This window comes from Taudactylus pleione, unplaced genomic scaffold (assembly GCF_031769625.1).
Source record: "Taudactylus pleione unplaced genomic scaffold, aTauple2 ptg000437l, whole genome shotgun sequence".
NCBI lineage: Eukaryota > Metazoa > Chordata > Amphibia > Anura > Myobatrachidae > Taudactylus > Taudactylus pleione.
Genome location: NW_028284839.1, coordinates 5,843,757 through 5,855,958, shown reverse-complemented (window position 1 = coordinate 5,855,958; position 12,202 = coordinate 5,843,757). Strand labels below are relative to the sequence as shown.

The 12,202-nt window shown below is 44.7% G+C and overlaps 1 protein-coding gene across 3 annotated transcripts in view; it reads left to right on the top strand.

The window, feature by feature from the left end:
• PLEKHG5 (pleckstrin homology and RhoGEF domain containing G5) overlaps positions 1 to 12,202 on the top strand; it is a 419,500-nt gene that overhangs the window by 392,652 nt on the left and 14,646 nt on the right. For all 3 annotated transcript variants that reach the window (XM_088447753.1, XM_088447755.1, XM_088447754.1), the window contains 9 exons: positions 4,552 to 4,722; positions 5,523 to 5,618; positions 6,552 to 6,602; positions 6,904 to 7,053; positions 7,576 to 7,686; positions 9,136 to 9,285; positions 10,757 to 10,894; positions 11,255 to 11,374; positions 11,802 to 11,934. In XM_088447753.1, coding sequence (XP_088303879.1) covers positions 4,552 to 4,722; positions 5,523 to 5,618; positions 6,552 to 6,602; positions 6,904 to 7,053; positions 7,576 to 7,686; positions 9,136 to 9,285; positions 10,757 to 10,894; positions 11,255 to 11,374; positions 11,802 to 11,934 — 1,120 coding nt within the window. The remainder of the gene's footprint in view (positions 1 to 4,551; positions 4,723 to 5,522; positions 5,619 to 6,551; positions 6,603 to 6,903; positions 7,054 to 7,575; positions 7,687 to 9,135; positions 9,286 to 10,756; positions 10,895 to 11,254; positions 11,375 to 11,801; positions 11,935 to 12,202) is intronic.

Genomic DNA, 12,202 nt, shown 5'->3' with positions numbered 1-12,202 from the left:
TAATATCTATCTATATATCTATCTATCTCTCTATCTCATAGCTCTCTATCTCATATCTCTCTATATTTATCTATCTATCTATCTCATATCTAACTATCTCATATCTATCTCATATCTATCTGTCTATCTATCTATCTGTCGATCTCATATCTATCTATCTATCTATCTATCTATCTAATATCTATCTATCTCATATCTATCTATCTAATTATCTAATATCTATCCATCTATCTATCCCATATCTATCTATCTATCTCATATCTATCTATCTATCTATCTCATATCTATCTATCTATCTATCTATCTCATAGCTCTCTATCTCATATCTCTCTATATCTATCTCATATCTATCTATCTAATTATCTAATATCTATCCATCTATCTATCCCATATCTATCTGTCTATCTCATATCTATCTATCTATCTCATATCTATCTATCTAATATCTTTCTATCTCATATCTATCTATCTATCTCATATCTATCTGTCTGTCTGTCTGTCTATCTATGTAACATTTGTAATAAGATTCGGGTCATATGCAAGAAGAATCTGCGCTGCTGTTGTGATCAGTACATACCTCCTAACTTTCTGACTGAGTGACAGACATGTCCATGAGCAGGACAGTACCCTTAAATTAGGACTATCTCACTGAAATCAGGACAGTTTGGAGGGGTTGGGTATGGGAGACGAGCAGTCTGGATGCCAGCCGTCAAAACACAGACAGCAGTATCCCGATGCCCAGAATCCCGACAGGGGCTCCGTAATTATGCTAATCCTACCCCCTTCACCCACTAACCTGCCCTTCCTGCATCCTAACCCTCCCCGTTAGTGCCTAAACCTAACCCTCCCCCCTTAGTGCCTAAACCTAACCCCCCCTCCTTAGTGCCTAAACCTAACCCTCCCCCCCCTTAGTGCCTAAACCTAACCCTCCTCCCTTAGTGCCTAACCCCCCCTCCTTAGTGCCTAAACCTAACCCTCCCCCCCTAAATGCTTAACCATAACCCCCCCCCCTTTCCCCCGGTGGTGCCTAACCCCCTCTGTCCACAGCCAAACCCTAACCTCCCCTCCCACCCATGGCTAACAGCTAACCCGGCCCGCTATACTCACATTCGAGATGCCGGCTGTCGGGATTCCGGCGTCGGTGTTCTGGCCATGGGTCGGGACTACAGCGCCGGGATTTCGTCAGCCGGCATCCCGTACTCCAGCCATTCACTACATCCCGTTTGGAGGCATGGCACAGTGATCTGCCATGTTTTGCGCAATTAAATTGTGTAAAGTAAGGATTTGGATTGGTTGTGGGGGATTCTGGACACATCGGCTGTTACTGTAACTTATATCTTGCTGAAATCCCTTAAGATTCTGAATTTGAATCCTGGATTTGGAGCATCCATTGTAGTAATGGGTACAAGTTATGTCATTTCTCATAATCTGTGTTTTGTGATGTCACCGGGCTTGATTCAAACGTGTACACCAATCCAGTGGTTTGCGTACAAGTGCGATGACGAGGGGACTGAGCGTGCGCATGGCCCATTCTGTACATGTGCGTCGCAGGTCGCAGGGCCCCCTAACCCGCTGCAGGATTGATATGCTACACTTTCTCTGCAGAAGTTGTGGGAGATCTATCAAGCCTTGTAAAGAGAATCGGTAGAGGTATTACCCATAGGAACCAATCAGATTCTAGCTTAAATATTTTAGAATGTACTAGATAAATGATAGCTAGCATCTGATTGGTTGCTAATGGAACACATCTACTTCTCCTTTTTAAAAGGTTTAAATCTTGTCCAGTATGAATGTAAAGGTGGCCACACACTGGACAACATGCAGCCCTAGGTCTCTCAAGCTTGCCGATTGCTACCTGCGCTATTGCGTCATGTTCATGCAGCTGGAAAATGATCACGTAAATATCTTTATTATCCAAACGCGTTTATAACGACACTGACAGGATCCCATGCTTTTTCAGGCTTTTTTGGCGCACAAACGCGTTGATACTGAGACAGCCGCACCGTTACAACGCGTGTCTCGCCAGCTTAATGTAGACTTTAAAGCGCCCTCCCACTGTTTTTTCAATGGCACTATTTGGCTATTGGGCAGTAATTGAAGCATACGCCCATTTCTGAGAAATGGCTGCAGACATGTTGTGACAAGTGAAGTTTCAAGCGAAACCAGTCGGGGGTCAGTAAGATTTGTCACGGGGTATACACAGGTTTATTCTGTGGAGCAAACACGTCGCTCAAGTTTGTCGCTCGAACGTATGATCTATCGCACAGGTGTGTACCCATCATTATTACGCTGTATGTTTATTTAGAGCTAGACACCTTGTTACTTGTGTTCCTCTGTTTAATATCATCCATAGTAATTAGTGGGTTATAGAAAAATACAGGGTGCAGTTAAGATACCGGTAATAGATAAATAATCTTACAAGGACACACTTGTAGTGATACAAAGGCCACACTGTGACAATGGTGCAAATATGTGTACACATATGGAATCCACATAAATTTGTGCCTTCACCATTATGCCGTACGAGTATTGTATGTAAGCTAACGGCCGCTCTGTAAATATAGGCATTCCTGTTATAGTTCAGAGGTGAATAGATGTCATTTGGTCAAGGCTTGCAGACTGACATAATGGGGGTCTTGACCTCCTAATTTATTTGAAAATGTAATTACAGATGTTTTACTTGTACATTCAGGTCCTCAGCCAGACAGCCCACAATGGCAGTGTTTGAAGCTATATACATGTTAATGATAATAATTTCATGGATATGCACCAAGTTGTGAACTGGGCAATCTACTGGCCAAGCCTTTACCTAAAGCTCATTTCTCACCTCCATCTCACCAGAGCCTTTGATCTGTAAATGTCTGTTATTTTATCCAATTACGGTTTCACGCATTTAGGAGCCCTGAGACTTTGTTCTAGTAGGATCTGACAAACGGTTTGTTTTCACAACGACACAATAACTTTGTGATTGTAACATAACGTACATTAGCATAATGAGCCTTGTTGTTATTTAAAGTAATACATTTAAATACAATCTATAGATTGAGAAGCCAAGAAATTAGATTTTTTTGTTTTTGTTTCTTTAATAGATGGTTTTGGAAGCAATTAACAGTAACCTCATAACAAATCATTTATATAGCCTTCGTGTTATTTATTTCTTAAGGGGCCTATCCATCAGCAGATAAATTCAACGACTGAATGATATATCGTTCAGTCGTTCAATTTATCTGCTAATGGATAGGCCCTGAACGATGACAGATGCGCACTCCCGCGGCCGATAAATTGTGTCTTTCGTCTCTACAACATGTTGGTCAATTATTGCTTATCGCTGCCAGAATATTAGAAATATATCTGGCAGTTTATAAGCAGTAAATGACGAACGACGAACGATATTTTTAATGAAAATTCATAGAAACATTTAAAAAAATCCACTCCCTGAATGATGTCATGCAATATCGTTCGTCGTTTGCAAAAATCTGTCATGTACATGACAGATATCTGTCACCGCAGCCCCAGGAATTTTCAAGGAATAATCTTTTGTCTTTCATCGTTAGAGAAAGATCTGCTAATGGATAGGCCCCTTTAAGCTGTGTAGACACACAACGATTTTGTAAATGAACGATTTTAGTAAACAATTTTCGTTAATTTTTTCAAGGGAAAAATGAACCAAAATCGTTTACCAAAATTGTTCATTTACTAAATGTAATGAACGATTTTTTTGAACTACAAACGATTTTTGGTGCATATTTCCTTAATGAAAATCGTTGAGTTGGTTAGTCTGACTGAACTACAAACGTGAACGCTCATGAACGATAACTTAGAAAGTGAACAATTTTTTTCAACGATTGAACGATAAACGATATCATTAACGATAATCGTTCAAAAGAATCGTTGTGTGTGTGTATCCACTTTTAAACATAATACGATCAACCCCAGGACAGAGTAAAGCTGCAGGGATTAGTGTTCAAACTTTTTTATACTTTTGAACTTTTTAGATATTATCTGTTATTGCTGTGCAGTTTGAATATCTGCAGCTTTTAGTGTCATGTCACCCTGTCAATACTTCTGAGATGTCCGGATAGCTCCGATTGTCTAAGACTCATTCAGCGACTCGGCCCTCATCCGCTCGTCCCAGCTGTTCCTTTTATTCAGGTAGTCCCGCGGGCCTTGCTTAGTGTCCCAACACGAGCCGCAGTAACGGCCTAACAAAGAAGGGAATCTGCTCGGTCACCAAGTGGCACTGCTCCCTCACTAATCGCATTAGCATTGAGGCCCCTCATTTGCAAACATTAACAGCAGTCTGCTTTGACATATGCGGCATTAATGTATTAGATGTTATTAGTCCCACGTCCAGGCACTGGTCCCACAGAGCCGCCTTTTCCTGCAGCCAGGTATTTAAACTCCGGTATGACTTGTGGACTGTGCTGACAGGTCCCAGCTTTGGCAGGCAGTGGTGCGTGTTTTTCACTGTTGTTAGTAAATCTCCAGCTGCGATTTCTCCTTAGCTTCTCTTCCTTGGTACTTATATTTATGTATATTTTCTTGTTTTAGGAGCTAGACAAAATGGAGCAATTGGAAAGTAAACTGCACTCGTACAGCATGTTTGGTCTTCCCAAACTGCCCCAGCAGATGTGTTTCGATCAGGACTCATGGGAGGAGGAGGAAGATGACACAAATCTCAGCCTCGAAGATAGCTGGCAGGAGATCATTGAAGTTCCGGAGGTAAAAAACAAAACAAAAACATCCCTATACTAATATCTTTAGCATTCATCTGCTAGCGTTGGTATATAACAGGGTGTAGCTTTTCTTATAATGAAGATGAAACATATTAAAGGGTATCGGTCAACTGCATAAGTAGAGGCGGCTATTTTGTGGGCTGGGACAATATGTATATTACCTTGTGTATGTCCATCTTACTGGAGCTAGAATTAGAATTAAGGCAAGTTATACTAGCGGAGGCCACCACAAACTTTGATAACCGCCGGTCTAGATGAGTCATTGTCTTATTTAGCTATAATATCTCTTAATTGGGGATGTTAGAGCAGTTCCATAGTTAATGGTTTGTGGAGTCTGTGTTTGCTGATCTAGAGCAGAGCTGTATCTAGAGTTTGCTGTTGAATGGTGGTGCAGACTGGTTTTTACTGATCTAGAATATATCTGTATTTGCAGGTTAATGGGTGATAGTGTTGATCTAGAGCAGACCCATAGCTGAAAGTTACTGCTGAATTGTGTTGGGAGAGCAGATCTGTAGCTAGAGGTTAATGTTGCATGGTATTGGAGCCTGGGTTTGCTGATCTAGAATATATCTGTAGTTAGAGGCTATTGCGGAACGATATAGAAAGTAGGGTCACTGGACAAGATCTGATGTGAAGCTAAAGGTTAATAATGATGGAGCCTGATAATCGTTAGATTTGTGGTTCGAGGTCAGTGGTGGTGGAGTCTGGGGTCTGATACAGAGCAGCTCTATAAATGCAGATGAATGCTGGATTTGCTGACACATTTCCTGACACTTGTTCCTGTAGACGTTAACAAGACGACAGTGCCACCAGCAGGAGGCCATTTGGGAGCTGATACACACAGAAGCCACATATATCAAGAAACTGAAGGTTATAACAGATGTGAGTATTCCTAAATATGCTGCATTTTACAGATGTAGAGCTGGATGTATATTACTTAAACAATGTGAGGATAAAAAGAGGCATTGTGCAGCCTGCTCAGCCGTATGCACCAGGGCTACCCCAGGAGATGGCGTTAGTAGTAAGTGCTAAGGTTACTAAGCTAAGCCCCCCTCCCTTACATATCATCTACAGCAGCCTGTGTCTCCCCAGGCCAGTGTGCTGGGCTGCAGTGGGACTAAGCAGGCTGCTGGTGCTGATCAGTAGCAGCAGTCTCCTCTGGCTGTGCGGGGGAGGGGTGTGTGATCACACTGATCGTGTTCCTCCCCTGGTTTTGCCAGTGGTTGAGTGGCACACTGCACCCCCCTGTGAAGCACGCTGTGACACAATTTTTTAAGGCGGCGTGGTGACGCCTACTTACAGTAGTCCACGCCTCCTGCAATTACCGGGGCCCAGCAAGCTTGTCTACAGCCCTGTATACATAAGCCTCTGTGTGTCTTTACTGTGATAGTAATTAATGCTAACATGAATTACAAACATCTGCTGTCTTCTCCTTTCCTGCCCTGCACTGATGCCAAAGTCAACAAAACAATGTGACTAGAAACCAACAGCAACTCAGATAATTTATATAGTGCCAGTGGGAGGGAACAAGATGTACTGAGCCAAACTGTCCGTCGCCATCAATGCGCGTTTTGCACCAGATATACCTGTATATATACAGCCCTCACCCTCTTCCGTTCCACAGCTCTAAACGTAACTAGTCGCAAATGCAAAATGCATCGAAATCCGCATACAGAAGGCAGCAGAAAATGTTTTATGCGCAATACAAAAGAGCGCAGTTTGTGCCAAAACAGACGCTTAAGCAGCAGCCCCATATTACTCATTGTGAGACGGGAAACAACGCAAATTAAACGTTATTTTTTTTCTCCCCTTCAGCTGTTCCTGTGTTGCCTGCTGAATCTCCAGGAGTCCGGACTATTGTGTGAGGTAAGCATTTAGCCTGGTCGCTCTTGTGACTGGCTTACGGGTTATAATGTCCTTTCTTGACTATCTACTGTATGTTCTATTCGCATATTCTGAGAACATATAAGGAGTCATCTTTAGATACTCATAGAATTAGGAGATGACACTCAATAGTGCTTTGTGTTAAATATTTTTTTTGTTTTAAAAATAAAAAATAAATATATATATATAATTAAAAAAAAAAAAAAGGAAAACAACATCCGTATGCTTCATTATAGAGGCCCTGTAATGGTAATTTGCTTAGGCTGTAACTTTCTCATAATAGGTGGAGCCGGAGAAATTATTCAGCAACGTGCAGGAGATCATACAGCTGCATCGGACGCTCTGGGCCAGCATCATGGTTCCAGTTCTGGAGAAAACTAGGAAAAGCAGAAGCTTACTGAATCCGATGGACTTCCAGAAAGGCTTCAAAATGGTATTTTTGGAATTATTTAATGTTCAGCGTGACCCGTGTACATTGTGACCCGTGTACATTGTGACCCGTGTACATTGTGACCCGTGTACATTGTGACCCGTGTACATTGTGACCCGTGTACATTGTGACCATTGTGACTCAAATTCAAGAATTTATAAAATCTGGTCATAACAAAATAACTGCCTGTAATAATACAATAACAAAATTCAAATTGCAATTAGGGGTTGATTAAGCTGCGGGCAATGCCCGCGATGTGCCGTAGAAACGCCAGCAACAGCACACCAAAATACCCCCATTGCATCCTAATTATGCCCAAAAATTGTCTGCTTTTTATTTGCAACCGCGTAGAGGTGCCCCAGAAATACAGCATCTTGGTGCTACCGTTAAGTATAGCATATGTGCGCACTAGTTGTGGGCCTTGCAGAAATCGCCCGCAGTTGTATTTACCCCCACGAGTAGTACCTAAGACCACTTTTTTCTAATCGCTCAACCCCCCTGTCTGCCCTCTCTTTTATTCTGCAGTTTGAATCTCTTTTCAAGCCCTATATCCGATACTGTATGGAGGAGGAAGGCTGTATGGAATATATGAGGAATCTGCACCGTGACAATGATGTGTTTCGAGCGTACGTAACGGTAAGTGCTGAGTACATTTATTGTCAGAGCTTTACAGTAGAGTGAGATGGATACTTTTTTTTTCCCATCTATATTTTTTTTTAACTCTAGAACTTTGTGAGATATGTTGTAACAATTAAAGTTGGTGTTTTCTTTGTGTTTATAGCACATTGGACCTCATTCAGAGGCGGTCGCCTCTCTCTGAATGAGGGCGGGCGCTTCTGGTTTTTTGGTGCGGCCTCCTGGTCGCAAGCTAAGCTGTGGGTTACCACCCACAGCTTAGCTAGCGAACAGGGTGATGGTCGCGATGGTGATCACCATCGTGACCATCGGGGCTTGCGACCAGACCCTAAGGTTGGGTCTGGGCACTCGCAAGCCCCAGGGAGCTTCCTGCTCTGATCGAGCAGGAAGCTCCCCACTGACATCACCGATGATGTCAGTGCGGCCGCCCACAAAACGGTAGGCGTTCCTAAAGGAACGCCTCCGTTTTGGAAACCACCCCCCCGGCCCGCCTACAAAAAGGGGCGAGCTGTCGATCAACATCGACAGCCTCCCGTTTTGTAGCGAGCTCCGGAGCGAGAGAGTTCCTCTCTCGCTCCGGGGCTTGCGCACGCGCAGTGCGGCCGCTGCGCATGCGCATGGTCACCCATTGACTCGGTTGCGAGCACATCGAAGCTTGCGACCGGGTCTGAATGACCCCTATTGACTTTATTACACTGTGTCTTTTTTAGTTTACTGTTTCGTTAAAAGAAAAAATGTTTTGTTGTATACATATCTTGGCACTATGGAGCTGATTCAGACCCGCTCGCTAGGATGCGTTCGCACATAGCCGGCTGATTGTCGCTTTCTGCACATATGTATGCATCGCAGTGCAAGTGTGCGAACCAGTGCGAGAGAACGGGAAGCGATCGCTTGTTGCGCATAGACAGCCCAGCAGAGTGAGTGACAGGGGAGGCCGTTTGTGGGTGGTAACACGGGCAGGACACTAATAACGGGGGAGTGGAGGTGCGAATGCAGGCGTGCCTGAGCATCTCAACGCAGTTTCAGAGGCGTGCATAATTAACAGGCAGCGTCATAGTACGCGTCACCTGGTTGCATTTCACACTGAAGTGATCGCAGTGCTTGCGGCAGGGTATAGTCAACCTCAAGCGCTGCGATCGCTTCCGATGGTGCTCGATGTACCAATGTTTTCATGGACATTCAGGAGATGACGTACACAAGTGGGCGTCTTATGAATGGCTGGTGGGCGTCTGCAGACACAAAGTGATCGCACGCCAAGATATAGTGGGCGTGCTAATGCCTTGCCGTGCGATCGCCTGCCTTGCTGGGCATGCGCTGGATTTGCATACGCTGGGAGCGAGCGAAAGCATCTAGCGTCCGGGTCTGAATCAGGTCCTGTCTCTCTGTTGTACGCAGGGAGCAATAATATTATATTTTATCAGTCTAACTGGTTCCTCTTTGTCTCTGCAGTGGGCTGAGAAACACAAGCAATGTAATCGTCTAAAGCTGAGCGACATGTTAGTGAAGCCACATCAGCGTCTCACTAAGTATCCTCTGCTGCTGAAGTCAATCCTGAAGAAGACAGACGACCCTCAAATCAGAGAGTCAATCATCGTTATGGTAAATGACTGCCTCTTACACTCACAAAGTGATCGATTCACAGATGGATGAAGTGCCCATGTTTATACAGCTGAGCGATTATCGGTAATCGGCACAGCCGCTGCGTACAAATTCCCAACTGCGGCGGCATTAGCGTCCTTCTCTGAGTCACGCCCAAAGTCCATAGTAACTGATTGTAGAATATAGGACATATGTCATCAGCATGTAGCATATATCATGAGCGTTCCAGCAGTGCCCTATCTGACACATGTTATATGCTCATTCGCTGACTATGGGAGTTAAATGCAACCTGTGTTGTTAACAGGTTTAAAATTGCACCAAATGAGTTTGTACTGACACCTTGCTGGAATCACCATTTCATTAATCAATGCGTTTCAGGGGGTTGGGTATGTAATGCCGACGGTCAGGATCCCAGCAGTCAGAATCCCGATGCCGGGATCCCGACAGGGTTAACATACCGACACTTGTTGGTCGGTATGTTAACCCTCTTTCTACCCTAACCTCCCCCCCTTAGTGCCTGAACCTAACCTTCCCTTCCCGGTGCCTAACCCTAACCCTCCCTCCTTAGTCCCTAACCCTCCCCCTAGTGTCTAAACCCTAAACCCCCCCCTTCCCCCCTAAACCTCTGATACTTACCTTCGACATTCCGGCGGTCGGTATTCTGGAGCCGGGATCCCGACCGCTGACGGGATTCCGGTGCCGGGATATAGTCCGTCAGTCCAGGTGCATTTCTCAGTAAAGAACATAGTACTGAGGGCCTGATTCAGAGCCGGACTCCCTGACCAGAGCGCTCGCTCTGAATCAGGGCCGGGCTACCTAAAATTGGAGAGGCCTCTTGGACGCTCGCATAGCTGTGGGTTACCACCCACAGCTTATGCGAGCGTCCATGATGATGGTCGCGATTGTCAAGACCATCGTGACCATCGGGCTTGCGACGAGACCCTGCGGTAGGGTCTCGCTGCCGCAACCCTGGAGTGATTTTGGCTCTATCACTAGTGATGTCAGTGGGGTCGGACCCAGATGGTAGGCGTTCCCATGGGAACGCCTCCGTCTGGCAGCCACGCCCCCGGCACGCCCACCAAAGGGGGCGTGCTGTCACTCACCATCGACAGCACGCCCCCTTTGGTGCGAGACCCGGAGCGACGGCTTCCCCGTCGCTCGCCGGGTCTCGCGCACGCGCACGACGGAGCAGCCTCCGTCGTGCGCATGCGCATTTGGGTACCATCGACCCGCTTGCGAGCGTCCTGCGCTCGCGAGCGGGTCTGAATGAGACCCAGAGTCCCCTAATTTGCATACAGGTGGCGCTGTTTGTTCTATGCTGCCTACCAAGTGCAGCGGCTTACTTTAACACTTATACCCTAGTGTATTATGTGATACAAGTATTACCTGAGACATAACCGGTGCTCTGTTTGCTTATCAACCTGGTGATTGAAAAATGTTTGACGCGATAGTTATGTTACCTCCCCCTTAGATAACCTCAGTGGAACGTTTCATCAATCATGTGAACTCACGCATGCGCCAAAGACAGGAGCAGCAGCGACTTGTGGCCATAATCAGCCGAATTGACTCTTACGAAGCTGTGGAGAGCAGCACAGACGAAGTGGATAAGGTAATAGAAGAAAAACTAAATTCAAATAATGGGGTCTATTTACTAAGCAGTGTTAGGAGACTGAGTGAAAAGTGATAAGAAAGTGAAAGGTGCCAGCCAATCAGCTGTCATTTTTCAAACACAGCTTGTGAGATGGCAGGTGGGAGCTGATTGGCTGGCACCTTATCACTTTCTTATCACTTTTCACTCTGTCTCCTAACACTGCTTAGTAAATAGACCCCAAAGAGGCTTAAAAACAAATAGATGCGTCCTTCCAATTGCTTATATCATATTTGTATCCGTACAGTTATTTATTTCATGCTTGAGTTATGTTAATGGAAATACAGGCCATGCTTTATGGTAATGTTGGTTTTCTGATAGATACTGAAGGAATTCTGCAGGTTGGATCTGACCGTGCCTATGATTGGGACGTCTCCAGAAGACACCCGACAGCTTCTGCTGGAAGGAAGCCTGAAAATGAAGGAGGGGAAAGACAGCAAGGTGACATTTTATTACAGATAGGGGTCTCTTTATAGGCATTCTTTCATCTTATTTCTGAGACTAAGACTAATGTGCGACCATTTTGAAGGTCAGAGGCCATTTTGAAGGTCAGAGGCCCTGAGGTTTATCAGGTTGCCATCACTGATGTAAAGATTGGGATAAACATGAGGTATTATTATTTTATGGCCCAGCAGATCTTATGATTGCTTTGACGTATTTCCCAGCTGCCAGAAGTGGGCCACGTACAAACCCCAGACCCCTAAATCAATTCTCACACTGCCGTGCACACCACATCTCCAGACTTTAGTTTTAAATGCTGAATACAGAAATAAATGTTTATCCAGTTTATTCTGATAACTGAGATAGATGGATATATTCAGTACCAGGAGCTACATACAAACCATTGTCATTTTATCCCTACTTTCAGATGGACGTTTACTGTTTCCTGTTCACGGATCTCTTCCTCATCACTAAGCCAGTGAAGAAAGCAGAAAGAACCAAAGTGATCAGACAGCCACTACTCGTGGATAAAATCGTCTGCAGAGAGCTCAAAGACACTGGTACGTGGTCTCACGGTGGCGTCCAGCTATGTAGTGTCTGATAAACACAAACGTTAGAGCATCATCAGTGATTATCATCATAATGTTCATCAGGCCTAGCTCAGTTGTAAATCTGTGGTACAATTATAGTCTGTTAGTGGCCTATTTAAGTGGTCCAGCCATAATGACTTAAGCACACACAGATGTTGCAGTATCGTTTTTGAACACTAGGTGGTGAATGAGAGCCATCAAATTGTTACTGTGTCTCCGTACTGGATATTATATTGTA